The sequence below is a fragment of the Eleginops maclovinus genome, chromosome 13, assembly GCF_036324505.1.
Source record: "Eleginops maclovinus isolate JMC-PN-2008 ecotype Puerto Natales chromosome 13, JC_Emac_rtc_rv5, whole genome shotgun sequence".
NCBI lineage: Eukaryota > Metazoa > Chordata > Actinopteri > Perciformes > Eleginopidae > Eleginops > Eleginops maclovinus.
Window position 1 is genome coordinate 16,356,350 of NC_086361.1, and position 23,849 is coordinate 16,380,198.

Sequence of the window (23,849 nt, forward strand, 5' to 3'; positions counted from 1 at the left end):
TGTGAAACAGGTTAATGTGTCCTACTATCCAAATGTTCCCATCAATGCATTACAAGCTAACAGTTGAATGGTTCTCTTAATATGACTTAATGTGCTGCTATAGGGGTTTACACACACCAACTTTGGTCTCACTCTTGAAGGTTATGGAGTAGATAAGCCACTGGTCTCTCTTAAATAATAATATGACTCTCATATTAGCTTTGGCATGTTTTTGTTTGCTTTAATTATTCAATTATTAAATTCATACTACACATTGAGAGACACTTTTCTGTGCATTTTTCATTTAAATGATGTTCCTGCACTTTGTAGAAATACACTTAAGGAAGTTTGTATAGTTAAGCTGTCTGAGTTTTGGAAATATAACACAATTATTAAAGTAACAGCCTCAGTTGAAAACAGTGGAAAGCTGTCAACAAAAAGGTGTTTTGGTTTTCACTTGATTTCATTTCTTAGAACTGAGAGGACATGGACGATTCAAAGAAAGTTTTGAATACATTTTGTACAGAATAAGAAAAGTGATGTCTTAATAGCAAATGTGATCGGGACTAATGATATGATACAAATCTATTTTTACTGTTCATATGGTTACCCGACTTTAATTTTAAGACAGAGTTGAACAACTGTTAAGCTGTCTGGATCCAAACTATTTTGAGCGTCAAGCATCTTTCTTTTTTGTCTCATGTAGTAGCAGTCTTTATTTATGCTTTCTTCTTCCAAAATTCTCAATTTGCACTTTGATGCCAAACTTTTATCCATATAACAAAACGTCACTTAATAATAGACCTCAAATTCCTCTAAGTGAATTATGTATGTTAATTTTTGCTGTGCTTCTGTGCTCTCCCTCCAAGGGGATTGTTGGATGTTTGTGAAACTAAGATTGGCATGCACAATGTTATTAATTTGAGACTTTCCACAAATTCCTCGTTTTAGACCTTCCGACCACTTTTACAGGAGATTGTGACAGAGTGATAGCGACCTCTAGCGGTAAAGATACAACGCGGCAAGTCAGGAGATGCAATGTCTGTGCAATCTTTAAAAACACAGTTAAAAGGTCTTTGGAGACCTTTTTTTGAAGCAATTCAGATGTTTGAATACATGACATCAAATCACATATCCTTTTTGTATTTGCTTTTGCTCATAGTGCAATGATGAACACACCTGCAAAACAGGTTGATCAACATGCCACAGTCATCTTGATTCCATCAAATGGAAAACCACTTAACCTTACAGAACTGGATGCAAAAACACCAACAATCTTGTCACATGTTTTGCTGATAACAGGCTTGTAACTCTTAAAGTGTGGGTATAAAGTCTACGTTTACAACTTGCATGTGGGTTACTGTGGGTGTGTGACAGTCTGAAAGAGAAAGAGGGAAGTAGAGGTAAAAGCAACATGAGAGGGCAGGGGAGATATCTTTTATATGCACTGGTGTGTTAGAAAAATGAGCAGCCTGGTATGTGCGCTCCGCTCTCCTGGACATGGAGGAGCCACAGACTGGTTTTTGCTTCATCCCTTGCTGCTGTGTGATCCTTTTGGTGCTCTATACACATGGAGACAGGTATCATGACCTAAAACAAAACGGATTCTCTTGTAGCTAACACTCTTTTTCGCTCACTCTAGGATTTCTTTTCTTTCTTCTTCTTTGTTCCATCCTCACCTCACATCTCTCTTTTTGCCAGGCAGCGAAAGGTATAGCTCAGGTTATTGATGGTGCCCCTGGGGCAATAAATAATGCATAATACCCAGGTGTGCAGGTACCCATGGTGTAACATGTGATCAGACTGCACTTTGATGTTGCTGGTGCAGTCTTCTAATATTGCACTTGTTCAAATTCTCAGGAATGTACCATAGGTGTTGTTTTTGCAAAAATGAATCGACATAGATTTCTGCATGACCAGCATCGTGTGAATACAGGCAATATGGAATAAATTGCATCAATTACAATATGATAGATTGCATTATACTGTAGGTCTACTTAGAATTAGGATAAAAGTGGCTTTACACATTTCTAAAAGTAAGAAGTAAAAGTGATTTAGCTAAATGGATTTGCAATATCATTTGAATAATCGCAAATTTAACTTGTTTCACCTTCATAAGACTAAAACTGCCTATGGGCGGTAGGTAATCACAGCCAAGCCTTCTTTTAACAAACGGACAAAAGATCTCAAAGAGAATTTTCTCTTTTTTGGATGTTCACTGCACACGGAATTTTCACATGTCATACATTGTTAAGAAATGTTCTTGAATTTGGGTCAGTCAGTCGTGATTATCGTCGCATTTGTGTCTGTCAATCAGTCACGGGTGTGTTACTGCGTCATAGCCTCGCAGCCAATCACAGGGCGGCGTCCAGAAACGGGGCACCCGAGACGTAAACCTTGCAAACATGGCGACGCTCCGAAGAGAGTACGGAGATTGGAAATACGACCGTTTTTAACCGAGACTATAACCTCCCTCTGTGCATGTTACAATGTGGTGGGGTTAGCCAGAGCCACCGCACGCACAGCCTTTTAGACGATGTTTGCAGAGGTAAGTCAGAAACAGACGCGTGGTGTTTTGTTTTCCAGTCATAGACACGGCTAGTTAGCATTTAGCAGCTATTAGCATCAGCCCCTCAGGTAAACACACAGGCTGACAGGGAGTGAACGGCTCACACACAGCTGCTTGTACTCTCAGAAAGGTTGTCTGCTATAAGTGGCAGGCAGCCTGTGGATTACACAGTTAAAGCTAAGTTAATACGATGAGCTCAGGATATCTTCACTGTCAACACCGTGCTGGAATTAGCTCAACACAGGCAATGTCCATAGTAAATTATGAGTAACGTCCCTCAACAACGAATTTCTACATCACAACAAATACAGGTGAGCTGATCGGTAGCTGTATGAAATATAGAAGGATAAAAAACGTATATTAAAGGTTAGAGAAAGGTACCTATGTGCAAAGGTGGGACAAGTATTCAGATCGTGTACTTAAGTCAAAATAGAACTACCAGGAATACTCTGTAAAAGTACAAAAGTATCAGCACCAAAATATACTTAAAGTCCAAATGTAACAGTACTCATTATGCTGTGTGACCCATTTCAGAATAACAGATTATATATGTTGTGATCATATTTATTGACGTGTTAATGTGTTTATCAAAGCTGGTAGAGGTGCAGCTAGTTTATCTTACTTTACTAAAGGTTGATTAAAAGCACAGGTGTTGACACTGCTTGCAAAACTGTTTTCTCTAGGATTAGCTCACATTTGAAAAGTGTGTTATGACAGTTCCTTCTTATTCACTTTTACTGGAGGGAAAGTGTGAGACTTCACAGCTGTCCAATCGAGATGTTTCCAGTGGCTTTTAGACAAACTGTCAGTCAGAAAAGCTCCCTGCTTTTGTCAAACACAAACTACTGGCCTAACACAGGCTTCTCTTCAAATATTAATATGATATCTTCAGTCCTTTGTTGCTGCTCAGTGATTATGGAGATTACGCCTTTGCTTAGCCTGACAATGCCTTTTTGAGTATGTGATGACGGTGTAGTTTTGCTCACATGATGCAGTTTCTCAATGCACACTGGTTTCCTGGTTTTTGATGGATGTGTCACTGACCATGGCATCTGCTCACAAGCAAACAGAAAAACACTGTCCACCACACCTGAGCTGAGGGATGACTACATCCAGGCACATCTCCAGCAGTTTAAGTACAGGTTTAGCCCTGGTAATAAGGCTTTAGCACTGTCCTGCATGTCTGACACAGAGTACGGACTTTTGTGTAATGTGCAGTCAGGTGTTAAACTGTAGCTTAGTAACTCTCTGCAAAAATGTTCCCCCTTGTTAAACCTGAGTTTGAACTCGTATTGGATCGTCCTGTGATGAGGTTTGGCTTCACATTAGCTTTGTAGTGTATTATAAAATATGTAGAAGCTTAAATACAAATTAGACGTCTTACCTTTGTACCTATCATAAGTCACCCGCTTCAGTGTATTCAACTACCTTCTGACATCACCTCCTTGGTTTGACTTTTAGTGACATTTCCGATTATAGTTAGCTTCATGCAATCATTGTTTTTTTATATTAAATGCATGTTGCTCATAAGTTGTAACGCAAAATGTGCTTTTTGTAGTTATTTTGATAGTAAGATCAAGTTTAACTGTAGACATTAGCATTGACTTTATTTTTTCTGACTTGATTCCTTCTCTGAACAGATGGCATACCTTGATTACCACCTTGTTACACTGGGTTATCTTGTTGTAAGGGGATGTGGTGCAGTGTGAGTTCATCCACAATCACACAAAGTTATCTAAGAGCTTTCACCACTGGCTTGATCTCGTTAAGGCGTCTTAATCAAAGCTTGGTATACATTAAGGCCAGCACGTTCTCACATCAGGCCTGCATTTCACCCAGTACACCGCTCCCTCCTTCCTTCAGTAAATACAAGCCGTTGCCCTGCCAAACAAGCGAACACCTTTCAAGAATTAAGCCACATCCAGACCTGTGATTTGTATCCAGATATATCCAGAGAGTTTCTAGGTAATGCTGAGACTTACAGTGCAGTTTTGGCCTCACAGTTAGACTTCTGTCACAAGTGGTAATTGGATTTTGCTTTATAATGTGTATCCATTTATTTTAAACTGCTAACTTGTACAAAACCACAAATTGGGGCAGCACAAGGTGATGCAAACTTCTCCTTCTGCAGTGGCCGCCATTAACTTCCCAGTAGGTGTGCCTCTGGCATTTGTGTTTTTCAGCTACTGGCCTAGGGATTCTTACTAGTTGGTTTGAATCCTGGGTGAACACCGTAAACCTCGTACAGATACTTCTCCTGGAAGAGCTTCTAACTAGAAAAGGACAAAGAGAAATCTGGGCACTGGGAGTATGTATTATAGAAGGAATGTGGCTGATATCACCCTACCGAGGGCCAGCTAGCAGTTTTCGGGACTCAACTGGACATACGTTATTCTTAGAAAAGATTGTTTGGTGGCTTGATGATCGAGCATTCAACCCCCCAGTCCAAAGCCAATGTGTTTAATACATCTGCACTCAATCATTTTGAATTTCTCTTTAATTTGTCGCTCTATATGTGCTCACATTTATCTATCATTGATTGAGAAAGTTCTGTACTTCCTTGTGCAGTGATGAGATGATTCAAGATGCATTACAGTGTAAAGTTTCCCATCATAGTTTACTCAAGGTTCGTATCTCTGACATTTTATCACCCCTGGTGGCTGTACACCAACTTTAAATGGTTGTAATTACTCAGTATATAGTTCACTTGTTACACTTTAACCAGCACTTCATTCTGCGGGAAGGGAAGTCCTTCTGCTGGTCAAACACCAGCTTCTCTATGCAAAAGAAGAACTCTTTATCCATGTCGGTAGGTACTTTTAATTGTTGGGTTCATGAGTTTGTTGGCCTGTAGAAGAGTGGAAAATATGACCCTGTTGGCTCTACTGCTGAACTTGTTGCTCCACCTTATGTTAATTTATTTCAGATAATAACCAAAGGCTTGTTAGTGGTAGATTGCACAGCACAGGTTTGGAATTACCCTGGAGATAGAATTCTCCAGTATCTGCTCTACTGCTCAGTGCTGGTTTTTTTTAGTGTGGGCTGTCAGTGATTTGTCCACGTAAGGCTGCCCACCTTCAGATGACATATTAGGTTTGACATGCTGTGAACTAAACAACATTCCAGGGCGCATTTTACAGTAACGTTTCTATTAAACGTGTTACTGTGTATAACATTACGGACTTACATGTTGCAAAAATGAAAATGCTGCTATATCTTATCTATCTCAGTTTAAACAAAAATATAGACCCCAGCACAAAACACTGCCATCATTTGATTGAGAAGACTTTTTAAAGACAATTACATTTATTACAAATGTTTTGTCTACATCTTTTTATTATCCTGACCATTTGCACTCTGTCTTTAAACGAATGACAAAAATAGACACTTTTTTTTTTGTATATTCTGTCTATTCTTGATATTTAATCCTGAAGCTTATATTGTAGCTCTTTGTGTTATGGTGGTCTCGGTGGATTAAACCAACATGATCAGTCCGCCCCATTCCCTTTCTCCCCCTCTGAGGCATTAACCATGGATCTCCCACAGGAGAGCTTTAATGGGCTGAGTTAACCTCACTCACCCACACTTAAGGTTTGTAGCTAAGCACTTATGGCCTTTCAACATAGCAAAAATAGCACTATTTAGCCTTTGAGGAGTTTTTCCTCCCTAGTATGTGTGTGTGTGTTTCTACATCGTAGTTTGTGCGTGGATGTGTTTTCAAGTCGTGCCAGGAAATCTGGGAAAAAATAATCTCCGTCACTGATAAGAATCTCTGTGTGCATGTCTGAATGTGTGTGCAGTCAAGGACGCAGCAGCGCTTTTAAACATTGAGATTATTCTCTATTGAAGTTTGCTACTAGTAATCGTTCATTTGTGCTTGAGGGAGAAAGCAAGAAGGAGAGGAACTGGAAGGAGAAAGTAAAGCTAGGACATGAGTCAATATGTGAACACATTTATGAAGTTATGTTAGTGTAGTTATTAAGGTATGTTGAGAGAGAACATCTATAGTTGACCCTTTGCTATTTTGTTAACACGTGTACATATATTTTTTAGTCTTATCATTGGTTGGGTGGTCAGATTTGAACCACAGAAAAGACACAAGCACATTTGTTTCTATCTGCATGTGTCCCTGTTTGTTCTGCTCACTCTTACGTGTTTCTATTCAGCGAGGGGGTTGCGTAAGGAATTGCCTGGATCTTTAGATGTGTGCATTCCCGATGGGCTTGGGTGTTAATCACTAGAGCAGATGGTTCATGTTTAAAACCCTGTGTAAGCTGTAATGACTCAAGAGTGTCGGTTATCGTGTCTCTCTTACAAAGCCCAGCCTCTGCAGCCTGGCCAGCCGCACTGACGCTTCACTGCTGCTCGCTCACACCGTGGACATCACAACAGACTGACATTACCCATTGAGCTACATTCAGAGAGTTCATCAGAGAATGGTTTCATTGTAGGGTATACTAGAAACATATTTCTGTAACGTCGAACAAAAAGACTTTTCCTGATAATATTGTTTAGACAAGAGAGCTTTGTAAAAGGTTCTTTATTATATAACTGATACTGGTCCTTTGTAACCTCGTACAAGCATTCAAGCTTCTCCAGCTCTTTTGTTGTTGTTTTTCTTACAAAAATCCCTTGCAAAACATTGCTTTCAGCTTGTTTGCGCAATCCCAACCCGGCCAACATCCACTGAATCAGCCTAAAGGAATTCTTATATTTCTCCCAAATAATGCAGCTGGCTCCCAATGATGTTTCTGGCTGTACGCTGTTCGGGCCTTCTAACCAATGTTTATGTTATTCTGTAGAGAGGTTTTGACACCCCTTTTCCCACTGAAATGAGTAGTTGCAGCTTCAGGTCTAGCCACAGTTTTGAGAGTGTGTGTGTACAGTCTGTGTGTATAATACTTGTTAGCGTGTAGCTGAGGTCTTCAGGTAATAAAGGTGTCAGTGATGACTGCAGTGGGCTGCTGAAAGCCTCTGAACCAACAAAGGAGCAACTTCCTTCTCTGTGAATACCGTGTGGGTGAAAGGTAAACAAAATGGATGTGTTACTACAGGTCAAGCTGTTCATTGAGGTTTAGATGAAAGTCTTTACTTAGTTTACTTTGTTTTTCTTGGCAATTGAGACAACATTGTGGCTGAGTTATACTTAGAAGTGTTAGAGGTAAGGACACTGAAGTTCAGTTCAGATTTGTTTCAGGGTATGAACCGCAATGTGAGTAGGTGTTTCTTTGAATTTCCACCACTCCTAGCTAAACTGTCACAATAGGCCTCTTCTTCGGGCAGCCCTTTTCTGTTCCCAGAGTCCTTACCCTGCTATTAGCGACTAAGTCCCAGCCAGTTATGACTTGTGAAAGAGGGGGTAGTCGAGCCAGTTTGGACACATTCTGCAGCCCATACACCTGTGCGTTTACCTGCCTTCAGTTCACTCGGTTTAAATCAGGTGATAACCTCGTTTCTTAAACATCATGTACACAAGAATCCCGGTTGTCTTAATATTGGTATAGGATTTCAAGAAACTTGGTTAACACTGCTAAATTTCTGCTAGGAGACTTGACCTTTCCCATATGTTCCCTGTATATTAGACAGGTGGTCAGAGGAATGCATCAGATAGGAAAAGCTGCACAGAGGGATCAAATGAAACATTAGCTGTGCTTCCTTTTATCCAACATACTTAATTTCTAAGACTAAAATGGAAGAAATGATCCTAGCTTTGACAAAGAAGGAAAGCTTTGAAATGTCTTTCATGACTAAAACAATTCAAAGATGTCAGCCTTGGTCGAGGATAGGGCAGACAGTGAGGAAAATAACTGATTAATGACCAGTGAAATGTAATGTAGGATTTGAGAGTAATTGCAGCACATGTAGATAAATGATCAAACAGTTCCTGCCGTAACCTGATTTACCTCATAACCAGGTTAATGAATGATACTGTCTGCTGTGCATCATATATTTCAGGCCTGCACAGAGAGACTGTTGTTCTACATATGTAATATTGACATGTGTAAAACCAGTTGGGCTGTCTTGTCTCAGCCTACACTCTGACAGCCTGTATATTATTCCTTTGGTTTGCATTGAGTAAAATGTCAGGGTCAAAGGGTCACCACTGACAGCCATCAGCATCATGTCGTAATATCTCCAGTGTGTAATCAGATATGTCACAAGCTAATCTGCAAGATCTGACGTGGAGCCAGTCAATTCAATTTTTTTAGATAAGTGGTACCGGCTCTATAAAGCCTGATGCAACTGAGATGCTCTGTCAGTGAGACCTACAGAATAAAGCTCTAGAAACAACACGAAGCACCACCAACAATAGTGGCCACTTTGAATAGGGATGTACACACTGACAGCCAAGCTAGCACAACAACAACGACTACAAATGCCAAGAGTGAGGCAACTACTGACAGGGGATATACATCTCGATACTTTAAAATCCATTAGGCCTCCTTTGTAGCTGAAACACGTTTATGACTGTTCATTTTAACATGATGAACCCTCATATGAAGAAATGTCATACCCGTACCATGTGCCATATTCTCAGGAGTTGGGATATGTTAAAATTTAAGTTGAACACATTTTACTGAGTTTGTTTTTTATCATATTCGCCATTACGTATTTGTTATAAGCCTGATAATACATTGGATATTACCTACTAATTATACTTATATATATATTAGAAATGAAATTCCAAAACACTGTTTATGCAGCACCATGTGTACCAAGGCATTTTCTTTTGCCTAAGCCTGGTTCAGTAATGTCAATTATAAGTGCATTGATTGTCAGGACCCTGCTGTATCATGCTAAACATTATAAACCGGCTGGCCCAGTTGGCAGCATGTGTGTAATCTGATTGTCCCTCGCTGGCTGTGGCAGAGGGAACAGTGTCTCAGTGTCCTTAGGACATTCTGACTGTCCCTCTTGGGCTCCATCAGTGGAGCTGCTTATCTAAGGAAGTCCAGTGTGAATGTAGGGCAGCCGAAGATCATCACGGCTGATCATCATGGTGTCTGTCAGCAACTCTATCTGAAGCCTCCACGGTCAGAGTGTGGGCTTCATACAGCGTGTGACCGTGTCAGAGTTTTACTCATGGAACCACTATTTTGTAGATAACTGTATCTTCCAGATTTATTCACGACACTGTTAGGTCTAGCACTTTGCTAAGGTCTGCATGTCCTGGTTTCATTTGTCCAGCTTGCACTTGATGCAGCTCTATGGCAGCTTATCCTTCACATAACAGCCCCCACCGTGCACACGCACAAACCCTGCGTAGCCTGACTGATACTAGATTTTTTCAGGCCGATAGTGACTTTAAAGTGTGGGAATTAAATGTAGAATCTGGTGTTTTTTAATTGCAATAGTTGCATCTGTAGCTTTGACATAATATGGGACAGAAAACCTGTACATACCAGAGTAACCTGTAAAAAACTGTGACACCGAGTTGCTAGCTGGAAAAGACAGCTTGGTTTCCTGAACTGACAATAACAGGAAAACCATAGGATGTGACACTAGTATGCACACACACACACACACACACACACACACACACACACACACACACACACACACACACACACACACACACACACACACACACACACACACACACACACACACACACACACACACACACACACAGCCTATGCCTGATACTCACTATGATACAACAAAGTGTGTATCTTCTTAAATACTTATTTCCCATGCCAACATCCAAAGTATAGCAAAGGGTTTTCTGTGGATGACGTCATTTAAAGTGTAACAAGGTCCTTCTGATTCAATCTGTATGGGGATGCTGCTGATTTACTGTTGCTTTTCCTTCACAACGGACTAAAGAAGTCCAGCCTAAACAATTTTATGCGGGGAATTGTAAAACTTAAAACCAACATATGATGAAAATATAGTACTGTTTGTAGCACACAGTAAAATCAGACACAAATTGTACAAAAACCAAAACTGTGTATGGAGTGTAGTCTTAGTTTGCATATTAAAATATCTGTCATTCAGTCTGTTATCATTTGAAGATGTGAAAGACTTGATCAGGCTTTACCGAGGGAGTGTTTTTATATCAAGAGGGGTTAAAGAATAAACTGAAGAACATGGATGTTCAGCTTGTGGTTTTTTTCTTCTGCGTGTCTTTCAGGCCAGTCTGTCCATCTGGGGATGGGGGGGTCTTGGAGTCGTGCTGTTCCTGGTCACCTTTGGACCCTTTGCCATATTCTACCTGGCCTTTTATATCTTCTGCTTCATTGTAGGGTAAGCAGGAAGACCCCTAAACCGTCCGTCTACATAAGCATTCTCTCTCTCTCTCTCTCTCTCTCTCTCTCTCTCTCTCTCTCTCTGTGTCTCTCTCTCTTTAACCACAACACCTGACAGATCCGTTTCTAGCTTTCCCTCATTCTCACTTCTGCTTCCAGGGGCTTTGCGGTCACTCTGCTCTATGGAAAGATCAACTCAGAGAAACATCTGGAAAAGTGCGAGCACTCCTACTTGCCTCCCACACAAATTGGTATACTAAAGGTAAGGGCACGCTTAAGAACACACACATTTCGGCCGGTATTGATTATATGTAAATCAAGTTCCTTTGTTGATGAAGTCTGCCAGCCAGTCGCCATGAAGTTCATAAAATAAGCTTTTTTATTGATTGTCTCTCTTTGTTTGTTTCCTTCAGACATTGGATGAGATGAAGTTGGAGATGAAGCCTATAAAGATAGACAGGAGACTGACTGGCTCCAGTTTCATAGATGAACCATTACAACAGGTGTGTGTGTGTGTGTGACTTCCTTTTCACCTGTGTCAAAGCTTCACCAGCAACATGTTTGCGTCCTTTACATTTTAAAGTATCACGATTAGGAAATATATATGTTACCAATTCTCTGTGCTTCATAAGTTCTTTTACGGATTAATTGTAAAATATTTAGTGCCCCTTGTATAGTTTCAACAGCTCAACCAACAGTCATGTATTCATAAACATTTAATCGCCACTTTATAAATGATCCCTAGCTAAAACTAATACGGAAGTCCGGGAATAAATCCTTCATGGACGTCATTGTGTTCAGCAAATTGAATTGCACCAATGCTAATGTGACAACAGTTGGTTTCGTGTCACTAGATTTGTCTTGAGCAGGATATCTGTCTTCTGAGTGAACCTGCCTTTATGTCTATCAAAAATAATAAGCATTTTACAACAAAAGCTTCAAACAAAATGAGAGAAATAAGTAAATAAATAGCTTTATTGGGTTATGACGGGGACTGACAACATGTTTCGCTGGTACATGTTCTCCTGCTGGACTTAATATGTAACATTTTAAAGTTCTGCTTTTATATCTTTATGGGGTTGAGAGATGGGTCACTTATTACTGGTTCTTCCAAGATCGATTGTTTTACGTTTGCTAATTTTACCTCTGATAACTTCGCCATCAAAAGGGTCATACCATCTCGGTTTCCATTTAATGTTTGATAAAATGCTTCAGAGTATTTCTAATTACTGACTGTCTACAAAACAATATTTACATGTGTGTTAGATCATCAGAAATAAATGACAGGAAGTGGAACATAGAATCTCTGTACTGTTACACCGTCAGGGTCAGTGTTGCCCCAGCGCTGTATTCATCATGTGGCTAAAGTAAAACACTGTTGACTGTATTTCCACTCTTGAGTGTGTTGGTAATTGAATCTTTGAGCCGAACATACTCTAAATAAATCCTCTGACTGATGGTTAGGCGGTCCATCAGTGCTGCAGACGGGGAAGATGAGCTCAGTGGCTTTTGTCCGTTGGTCACAGTATTTCTTTACACCCTGTCTTGTGGCTACAACACTTCCAGTAGAAAAGGAGCTTTTTAGCATGCAGTCGTGCGTAAAGCAGCGTGGCCCGTTAGAGTTAAGTGCAGACACAGCAGTTTGTGATGGTCAGATGACACTGGCTGCTCTACTGTGGTGCTTCTGTTCTCCATTCCTTCCTGGGAATGCACACTAATCATCTCTGCAACACGCAAACCTTGAGATCTTCAGCACTGTTGAACATGACGTCATTTAAACCCGTGCTCTCTGAAAGACATTTATGGCACTTTCTATTCTCTTATGCGCAATTTACTTTATAGACACAGTCAGCTCATATAATCAGCCTTTCCGGACGGTTGCTAAGTTCATGTGTTTGCTTGATGAAATCATACTACTCAGATCTATCTCTACTGTATTCAGTGCAGTACAACTAAATAGTGATTTACCCAAGTTTCCTGTGAGCTAATATCCCAGTAATCGGTCGTCTTGGTTTTAGTTATGCACTGACAACGAACATTCTTAATGTACCCATCTGACACTCAAATCTTCTGCAGCATTTAATTAGCATGTCTTAAATCTGTGTTTCAGAAGTCTTAAAAATGTACAGAATGCCTCTAGCGTTTACAATTAGGATAAAAGAACCGTCACCAATCATAGAGTTTTATTGTATGGTATTAAAAAGTCTTAACAAATCTAATTTTCCTGTAGCTGAAGGAACCCTTATTCACCCCTCTAACCCCTGCTAATTCCCTGACTGTCCACCCGCTTGAACCAGGTCATTGGGTTGTCTTTGATAAATGTCTTTGCTTCTCTTCTTTATAAGGTGATCCAGTTTGCTCTGAGAGATTATATCCAGTACTGGTACTACACTCTGAGCGAGGACGAGTCCTTCCTATTGGAGATCAGACAGACGCTGCAGAATGCCCTCGTCCAGTTCTCTACACGGTAAGAAATGGATACAGTTTCTGACCATATGTTTTATTCGAAACACACAATTGGTTCTTTTGTGTCTCCTACATAATCCCTGTGATTAATGTGGTGTCCCAGTGTTAGATGTTGTTGTGTGTGTGCTCGATTTCATTTAGACTTTCATGCTTTTCATCTTTTTAAAGCATCTTTGAGCTCCTGTAAAATGTATTACTTGTGTGCCAAGGTCCAAAGAGGTGGACTGGCAGCCTTACTTCACTACTCGCCTGGTGGACGACTTTGCCACCCATTTACGTGTCTTCAGAAAAGCCCAGGACCGCCTCGCAGACAGGGAGGACAAGCAAAGTAAGCACACACTTTCTCGGTTTAGTCTGTCTGCCTGAGTTTATTCAGCTTGTCTTTAACGATGATTAACAGTCTGAGTGTGGCGATTGTACTCGATCCGATTTGATTATAATCGTGCTGCAGAACAATTCTTCCATTAAGTTTTGATTAAGTCCGATGGTGATGATTCATAATGTTGGATAATGAACATGACAAGGAGTGATGTGTCAACAGGGGACATAACCGAGGAGCTGGTGGACTCTTTCTTTGAGGCCGAGGTAGAGATGGAAAGGAAGATTTGTCGAGACGTGGTGTGCACTTCAATCAAAGACGAAGAAGGTTAACACACTTTTGTAACGTGTCTACTCCTAAGGTTCACACTGTCATGACCAACTCTTCATAGAAATGTGTTGCACTTTGATGCTGTAACTCGGAAAAACTGAACATACTCCGTTGTCTGTGTGTGCCAGGTTTTCTTAGGGACTTGTGTGAGTTGCTTCTGTATCTGTTACTACCTCCTGGAGATTTCCACAACAAGAACATGAGATACTTCCTTAGGGTGAGCGCACACAAACAAACACGAAATCTCACTCTCACTTACACAGTCTGTCACAGGGTCAAATTACATGTGACTTCAATGATCTGAGAAGCAAATATGAGGCGTAAAATCACATATTCAGTCACACAATATGTCACAAAACCTGGGTTGTTAATGAATCATGATCAAGCTGCAGGCCAATGCTGCCACTTTGGCCTGCAGCCAGTTATTTTCCAACAATGGGCTCCTGAATATACTATGCTGTTAAACAGGACCATGTGACGGCACGTTAGTAGTGTAAATTCAAAAGAGTGAACCTGAAAATGCTCTGTGATGTCTCTTTTTAGGAGGTGCTGGCACGTGGTGTGCTGCTTCCTCTGATCAACCAGCTTAGTGACCCAGACTACATCAATCAGTTTGTCATCTGGATGGTGAGAGTTCACACTCAGTTGTTACTCAAACTTTGGCTTTTGGTGTAAAGACTACACAAAAATATAATTTCAAATATGATGTGATGTTAAATGGAAGTGATTTTGAACAGATACGGGACTCCAGCTGTAATTATGAAGCCTTCATGAACATCCTGAAGCTGACAGACAAGCCCTCTGAACTGGAGGCGGTTAAGGATAAGGTGCTAGAGGAACTGCAGTACCTCCGCTCCCTGGACACTGCCGGAGATGGTAGGCACTCACGTTTTCTACTGATATACAGACACACAAATGCATGAAGGTAATTTGCCATGTATCTAAAAGCACACAAAACACCGACATAAAGCATTTCAGCTAAATATTTTTCCTAAATCCAGCATTTGATTTGTCCCTTAAATGCACTAAATTGGTTTAGTTTGAACGATAATATTATTATATGCAATTAAAGGAATAACATGTAAATATTGCGCAACAAATTGGCTGTTTATTTTATAATAACTATTGCTCTTTCTCCTCCCTGTTTGTTTCTCCGTCCTTTAGACATCAATGTGATCAAGAACCAGATCAACAGTCTTCTGTTTGTGAAGAAGGTGTGTGAGACCAGGATCCAGAGACTGCACTCTGGCAAGGTGAGAAACGGCAGCACAGCATATAGTGCTTACAGCGGGGTAAAAATATACATCACTTATTGTTAGTGTGCTGGTAAAACATTGTCTGTGAGTCCCAGCTGCAATCGCTCAAAATCTTATGGAGTCAGCCGGTCTGAGAGCAGGGTTTTATTAATCATTTCTGATTCGTGTATCAGACTTAACTTTATCATTTTCTGTGTAGGAGGTGGATGCCTTGAAGCTGGCAGCCAACTTTGGCAAGCTGTGTGTCATCCCTCTGGATCACATCCTCATCCACAACATAGCCCTGCATTTCTTCATGGGTAAGTCAGGAAATGCATCATCACACTAACCACTGATGCCAAATGTCACTGTAGCCATCCCAGGACCTTAATCCTGAACATTTCTGTTAATCATCTTTATAATCCATAACATATTCCAGTCCTCTGGAATATACTGTATAACCCCAACCTGTGTCATTGCCACACCCCTTTCTTCGGCCCACATGACCTGTCAGAGACTTAACAAAAAAGGTCACACTACTTTACGGATCAGATCACGATAGAGTGCATGTGTGTGTTTGTGTGCCCATGTGAGTGTGTTTGTGTGAGCAAACTAGGAGTCAAGCCAAGTTGTGTCCGATCTAGTGTGAGCTAGAGCCAACAGCCGAAACATTACGGCTATTACTATGATTAGAAATGTTTAATATGAAAAACATTGTTTTTTAAATTGAGATCGACAAGCTCAAAAGCTGTAACCAACCAAAGCAAAAGAAAGGAAGATTTGGGCGTATAAATAGGCAGCAGTATCCCAACCTTTATATTATTATCTGTATCCAAAGCATTCAGAGTGTGACAGTCCATGGATCTTTAGTTACAAGATCACCAGACACCACAAGCAGCCAGGAATACCGTTTGTGAAAGGCACTTGCCCACTAACTATGCATGAATGTGTAACCAAAGTGCCGTGGACACCGTTTGGACAAGCTCTCGTGTGTGTGTTCATCCAGACTACATGCAGGCGGCGGGGGCACAGGCAGAGCTGTTTTTCTGGCTCACTGTGGAGGGCTACAGGGTGACGGCGCAGCAGCAGCTGGAGGCCATGCAGAGCTGGCAGAAAGATGGCAAGAAGCAGCCCAGCGCCACCAAGGGGCTGCTGAAGAACGCTGCACTGGGCGTCTACGAGCAATACCTCTCGGACAAGGTGGGAGGCGTTTGGGATTTCAGTGATTCATGTTAAAAGTCATTTTAAGGAGTTTCTCATCTATGTTTTCTCTTCCTTAAAAGGCGTCGCCCAGGGTGCAGGTGGATGAAGTGCACGTTATCAAACTGTGGGAGAAGCTACAGAAAGACGACCCCACACCAGAGATATTTGATGAGATTCAGAGAAATGTACGTATTCTTTTCTACAGAGAGTATTCTTTTGCACAGCTTCAGTGTCTGTGTCATAAGAAATAACTACAATTCTGCTCCTCTTTCCAGCTGCTAACAAATGGTTTCACATTTATCTAAACCCAGGTGTATGAAATGATGCTACGTGATGAGCGCTACTACCCCTCCTTCAAGCAGAGTCCTCTCTATGTCCGCATGCTAGCCGAGCTGGACATGTTGAAAGAGCCGAGCTACCGGGGGTCTGATGACGGGGATGGAGAATCCTTCAATGGCTCTCCCACAGGAAGCATAAACCTAGTAAGACTTTTCTGAATTATTCTGATGTGGAGACCAAGCAGCTAGCTCTGGGGCTCAAAACTGAAGGCCAACACTCTAATATCCAGCAGACTTTACTCCACTGGTTGCAAAAAAAGTCCAGTTCAGAAGTCTGTCTGAAAATCACTTCTTCTCACTTGATTTATCTCCTTCAGGTTATTTTTCAGATAATGCTAAGCGTGACTATCTGGTGATTTATAGGTCGATAACACGGTGTTATCCAGTCTGGGTGCTCTCCATAACAATTTGTTTTCCAAAAAAAATGTCTCTTTCATGTTGGTTTACTCTTCACTATCCTGTGTCATTTCTGGATGGCCACTGCCGAACTGGAGCTTTAAAACTTCAGTCCACAAACCAATAGGTCACATCTTAGATGCGTTTGTTTTTTTGTGGAAACACGTCCTCCACATTTATAGAAGCATTTATTATCGATAGCAAACTGTGCCGTCAAATGATGACTTGTTTTCTTGTGATTTCAGTCTTTGGACGATTTGTCCAACTCCTGCCATGATGATACTATGCACCTACATGCCTTCATCTCTGACACAGGTACACACAAACACACACGACTATGTTAGCCCCTCCCTGCACGTTTTTTCTTTCTTTTCACCTCCTAGCCCTATTCATCATGTCTGCTTTGTCACTTCATACTGTTCTAGTATTCTTTATTTCTTCCATTTTATCACTTTCCTTTTTTTCTGTTTTTCCTTCCTTCCTCCCCCCTCCCTCTCTTTCCTGTCATTTTTGCCACATTTTCCTCAACGTTATCACATTTCCAAACCCTTTGCTTTGCATTCCTCCTTTGCCTGCTCCTCCTCCCTCCGCACACTTTACACCTGCACACGCTTTCCTTTCTTCCCCATCTTCTTCCCGTTTTCCTTCCACCTGCCCCCTCATCTTCCATTGCCATTGTGGATGTATTGCCGGGCCGGGTAGCTGACACTTGTCTCTCCGGCTTCTGGGGTGCTGCAGGGGTGTGCAACGACCATGGTAAGACCTACGCGCTGTACGCCATCACTGTGTTCAGACGCAGCCATGATGGCAGTGAGGACTGCTGGAAGACCTATCGCCGCTACTCCGACTTCCACGATTTCCACATGAGGATCACTGAACAGGTGTGTGGCTATCGGGGGTTTTCTTTCTCCTACCCCAGAAGAAAGTTAGTGATGAAAGCTGGAGCAGAATCTCATGATCATTGCTGTCTTTTTCTGAGAGTTTCCTTCATTCTGTTTAAGTTTGAGAACCTGGCGTCGATTCTCAAGCTGCCAGGGAAGAAGACCTTCAACAACATGGACAGAGACTTCTTGGAGAAGAGAAAAAAAGACCTCAATGCTTACCTACAGGTGAGGGTCTTATATGGTAACACTGTATTGAACACCTTTTATTTTGTAAGTGTGTGTATCAATGACTTTTGCGTGTGTGTTTCAGTTGCTGCTGAACCCAGAGATGGTGAAGGCCTGTCCAACTCTGGTTCCTTATGTCTATGACTTCCTCGAGAACAAAGCCTACAGCAAGGGCAAGGGAGAGTTTGCACGCAAGGTCACTACATTTATATCAAACAAAGACTATGTATTTTAGGGTCATTTATTTACTATCAAATACGGCACAAAACTCATCTTACTTTCCTATTAACACATACAGTATGTGAGTGTTTTTCTAAAGTACATTTTCCCATTTTGGTGTAAATCCCTTTCAAGGTGGACACATTTGTAAATCCTCTGAGGAGCTCCATGAGAAACGTGTCCAACGCAGTGAAGTCTCTGCCCGATAGTCTGGCGGAGGGCATGAACAAGGTCTCTGATAACATGGGCCGCATGTCAGAACGACTCGGGCAGGACATTAAACAGTCCATACTCAAGGTAACAGCATCGCATACTGTAGAGCAAGTTCTTTTACACTTAATCAAAGCAGGTGAATATTAGTTTAAAGTTTTATCCTTTTTGATTTATCCGTGGCTGTTTTTTTCCCCAGGTGCCTCCACTCCTCCCTAAGACTGACATCGACCCTGAGCACTGTCGAGTCTCTGCTCAGCTCGATGATAATGTGAGTAAGACAGTGGGCATGTTAGGTGCTGCATGTTTGTTTTATTTCTTTCTCTTTCACTTTTTAATTTGGATTCCCATTCATATGTTTATATATACAGGTGGATGATAACATACCGCTGAGAGTAATGCTGCTACTGATGGACGAGGTGTTTGACCTGAAGGAGAAAAACCAGTGGCTGCGCAGGAACATTAAGAACCTGCTGCAGCAGCTCATCAGAGCCACGTATGGAGACACCATCAACAGGTCAGAGACCCAAAATACACAATGCAGACTGAAATATGTTCACAAAGATATAGGCACATGAACTATGCACTAGTTAGAATGTTTTATTTATATATGTATGTCTTTTAACTAAAATCCCACTCTGAGAACAATGGTTTGTTATACATTTAAACCAAAGTGAAGTATTTCTGAAACATCTCATGACCAAAGATGCACAGTCGGCGTGTTTATTAAACTGAACACAAGTACACGCATGTTCAGGGCTTCAGAAAAACAAGTCTTGTAAACACTAAAGGGAGGTTGAAGGTGTCACACAACGTGAATCATCCTTTTTTCTTTCTCTCTAGGAAAATTGTGGATCATGTGGACTACATGACCTCACCAGAGCAGGTTGCAGACTACGTCAAGAAGTTCAGGTAACTTCTCTGCTTATTTTTCACATAACTCTGATTGGTCAGAATAATTATTGATGACCCTCACTTGATCTTTCTATGAATAGGGACTCTTACTGGCCCAACGGTATCTTAGCTGAGACGCTGCCCCGTCGGGACAAGAACATCCGCATGAGGACCCGAATAGCTGCCAAGACCAGTCTGCTGGGCATCATGCCAGGTGAAAACACACACACTTCATTTATTTATAATGCCGCCACATTAAGGACTGTTCATCGACTTCACTACTCGCCTGGTCTCTTGTACAACTGAAAACATACTGCTGGACAACAACCCAGATCAAGCTAAAATCTACAGGGTTGGATCTGAGCCTTACAGAACAGGAAGAGGACGTACAGGAAGCTTTATTTTTCTCAGTTGTTAAGCTTATTATCGGTGTGATCACTTTTATAGCAATCATCTTTCATCTGTCCTTTCGCATACTTTGATTTTGGTCAATGTGTGTTCCCTCAGTGCTACGTCTCTTTTCTTAATTCATGCACTAAAGCAACATTAAAGGGGTAATTAATCTACTTAAGTCCCCCTCTGGCCCACCCAAGTACTTGATGCAAAGATGAACCCCCGTGTATCCTTTGTTTCCTTCCACCTTGCCTCCTTGTACACCCTTGACCACTTTATCTCTCTCTCCCTACCTCAGACGAGCTGAAACACATCATCGGAGCAGACACCACGAGGAAGGGCATCCTCCGGGTCTTCGACATGTTTCAGTACCAGCCCATGAACCGCCGGTTAGTCTACGTTTTCCTGGAGGGTTTCTTGGAGACGATGTTCCCCCAGTACAAATTCCCCGAGCTCTTCGTCAAGTTGCACTCCCGCTCGCCACGCATCCACAAATATAGTGAGAAACTCAAATCGTCCTCCCTCAAGAGGTGACAGGAGAGGACCGAGGCGACTGGACATGGGCCGACTACACCCACACAGACTTGAGAGCTGAGAGTGAGGGTGGGTGGGGGTGTGAACGGTGAGGAATATGTGTGATTTCTGCCCTTCTACTTCCCTCACACACTCTTTTCAGTGAAAACACTCCGATTATCCATCAGAGTGTTTCTGTGGACTCAGAACTGAAGGATGAACAACACACACTCTGCCCTCATCTCACTCTGTGACACACAGACACACACACACACACGTTACTGTAATTTGCACCAAGACTGGACATGTCTTTTCTCTTAGTTTAGATATTTTCCTCCTCCTTTTTTTTTTTACTTTTTAGTTGTGATTAGCTTTATCAGGGGCCAGTCAATGCTGCTTTCTCCCGGTCCTGACTCCAGAGAGCAGACCTTATGGTATTATTTTAAAAAATGCAGAAGTAGTTAGCATAGACCCACACCTTGCCTTACCTTCCCGCTTCTGTCTTTTGGCCCCGACACGCCGCAGTATCTCAGTGACCCATCTGTAGTCACACATTACCCTCGTGCTGTAAACATTTTATCTGCAAAAGCTGCACACTTGCAAACCATATTTTCATAGCAACCAAATACGTCAATAGCACTGGGTTGAAAAAGGCGCTGTTTCAGAAAATGTGACTGAACAAATATGGGACGAAAGACACCATTTAGATTTTTATTGTCTGCATTTTTTTCCAGCCTCAATGCCTCTCTGGAGTTTTTTTGTTTCTTTCTGAAGTGAAGCATGGTCTGCACCTGAAAGAATAGTTACACCTCCCCTTTAAGGCTACTGTCACAATCTGAGACGACCAAAGCTCATGCTGTTCCATACCTGTGTGTGTGCACCAGTTTGATGTTGGAATACTCTGAACATTACTGTGCTTCATATCCTAATCATGTGAGGAGAGATAATGCAAAGTTGACCTTTAACCACGTCAAAGGTGAGGCTGTGAGGACACGATGAAGTGTGTTACCGTTCTGGGAGGCTCAGCTCTAGCTGTCAAAGCGCACTAACAAAGAATGTACCCTCTGGTCTAGTGTATTTGGCTCATGTAGAATTATGTGTGAATGTGTGCGTGTGTGTGTGTTTTGAAGATGCAACCCTCTTCAGTCAAACTGTGCCAGTGTGAGCTAGTTAACCAGCCTTAAACATACTATATACTGACCAAGAGACGCACGCTAGAGGTAGCTCTCCTTCACTCGACTGAACGTTACAAAGGAAATCACGATAGAGATATGGAAAAGTATCCCTATTCACTTTTATTCAGAGAAAATGTCTTTACTTTTGTGCAATATTTTTGTCTTCTTTAATGCATGTGCATTTTGAATCATTGTATACTGAACAAGTAAACCATATTGTTTTAATAGTAGAAAAACACGACAAGTTTCCCCAGAAATGTCTTCTTGTTCCAACAACTCTACATTCCGTTGTTGTAAAAGTACAACGTTTATTTTACAGACTTGTTTTATAAGTCTGTTTTTTTTTGTGGTGTGTGTGGGGGAGGGAGGGGATTTTACACTTATCCCTCGTCCACTCGTACAGCATCTGTTTTGGGTATGGATTGGACAGTGGAAGGGGGTTTTCCTTGTCATAGCCCGATGATTTGCTCATCGGGCCTCAAACTACAAACTGCTTCTTTTTAACAAATAAGTGGTGTTTTATGCATTAAGCCTGTTCTGTTGAGTGTGAACAGATGCCCCCTCCCTTCTTGTCTATTGGCTCACAGGAGAGCCATGTCCTGTGACCAATCAAATCACTGCGAATGAGCACTTACCGTAGCAAACTGTGGGAGGGCCAGTTCTCCCATCTGCCGGACGAAGCCCCATCCTGCTGCAGCCATTGGATGGACCCCCGTCGTCTGCTTTGATTTGCTTGCACTGAGCAGCCCTGGTGGACTCTAATTGGCTGAGTAAAAGGACATGAACTGGAGCCTCTATAACTGGGAGGTGAATATTTTGTTCCCACGGTGGAGGAGGTGTCACTTTTAACTTTCTGCACATCTCTTCATATCGGAAGGCTTGTCTTTTTTTTTTAACCCAAGTATTTATGAATCTATGATAATGAAAATTGTGCATATATGTGTACAGTATGTGTTAATAGTGTGCCTAAATGTACTGTCAACTCTATTTTCATATTTTTCTTTAACCTACAAAAAAAAATCAATCAGAATGTCATGATCATTTTACGCGACTGAAAATGACTTTAGGGTGTTTTTTTGCATCATGCTTATCAAACTCTTCCTTGTGAGCAATTGTGCTCCGATCAGTATAACACTAATAAAAGATAACTCAGACTAACTGACCCACGATGTGTCTGTGCTTTCTTCAGTATGTTTGCATCTGGGGTTTGTAAAGATGTGCAGGTTATGGGATGGTGCTCTGTCAATGAAACAACTCCTGATGTGGCTAAGGGTTCATTAGCAGCTTATACAAGTCGTGCATTAGACAGATGCTTTCTCCCTTCTCCCTGCTGTCTACAGTGCAGTATTTGTGCAATGTGAAACACTTTAATATGAGCTGGAAATCTGTTTGTCTACCAGGTGAGCTAGCCACTTTAATTTGAGGGTTTTCACATCCATTTCAGGTAAAAGTGTGGGGGAAGAAATGGCTAACAATGAATTAAACGCTATGAAACATAGCCCTTTTGACATGGCCCTTCTATTTCAAGTTAGGATTTACTCATTTACAGATTCAAAATCAGTTGAGTGGTTATTGAACTCTTAGCAAATGTCTTAACTTACATAACATTTCCTTTTATGTAATTACTTGTTATAGCTTTGATTTCCAGACTAGTGTTGAATGATATATTTTAAGTGACAAAAATACACAGTCTTGATAATACCTTCAGTACGTTTTTACTTTTAATTGTTCTTTCAGCATTACAATGTAAGCACCTTTTTCTAATGGTGTTTAAAGCATAACATTCCAATGATGACACAAATATAACATTTGTATACATATATTCCATCTTTTATTCGACCAACCAAAAGCCTCCAATATTGACACTTGATCTATCCACACAAAGACAAGCTTGTTTCTGTAATATTACACAACATCTCTATACACGACTTTACTTTATTTGCCAACAAACATGCAGTCCATGTCTGAGCGAGTTATCCATCCTTTAGGAGTTTTTAAGGTGACTCTTTCCAACCGGGTCAGTGATGATAACAACTCCCCATGAAGCTAGACCTGAAAGAAAAACACAGGTCTGCATTTATTACTTCAAAAGATGAAACCAAGTAAAACCACCATCAGACAGACAGCTCCTTCTCCAACAGACAGGTGGACAGATACAGGAAGGCTGTCAATTTGCACATACATATCATAGCTTACTTACACTACCTATCAGGATATAATTAAATTCAAATCTACTGTGCACACATTTGTTG

At 41.3% G+C, this 23,849-nt stretch overlaps 1 protein-coding gene across 6 annotated transcripts; it reads left to right on the plus strand.

Moving 5' to 3' along the window:
* The first annotated feature begins 1,371 nt into the window (after positions 1-1,371).
* snx13 (sorting nexin 13) lies at positions 1,372-22,759 on the plus strand. 6 transcript variants are annotated; one of them, XM_063899461.1, is made up of 25 exons: positions 1,372-1,559; positions 10,683-10,795; positions 10,957-11,059; positions 11,211-11,300; positions 13,143-13,264; positions 13,473-13,591; positions 13,805-13,909; positions 14,041-14,129; positions 14,456-14,539; positions 14,650-14,788; positions 15,077-15,165; positions 15,368-15,467; positions 16,154-16,347; positions 16,431-16,535; positions 16,662-16,832; positions 17,330-17,399; positions 17,787-17,965; positions 18,086-18,193; positions 18,279-18,389; positions 18,548-18,709; positions 18,822-18,893; positions 18,994-19,139; positions 19,466-19,534; positions 19,618-19,730; positions 20,208-22,759. In XM_063899461.1, the coding sequence occupies exons 1-25, from the start codon at positions 1,422-1,424 to the stop codon at positions 20,441-20,443; spliced, it is 3,027 nt and encodes a 1,008-aa protein (XP_063755531.1). In that variant the 5' UTR covers positions 1,372-1,421; the 3' UTR covers positions 20,444-22,759. The 6 variants fall into 6 exon arrangements, with proteins under 6 accessions (XP_063755531.1, XP_063755532.1, XP_063755536.1 ...); XM_063899462.1 differs by having other exon boundaries at positions 1,379-1,559; positions 17,823-17,965; XM_063899466.1 differs by lacking the exon at positions 1,372-1,559 and adding an exon at positions 2,369-2,527.
* Positions 22,760-23,849: the final 1,090 nt, after the last annotated feature.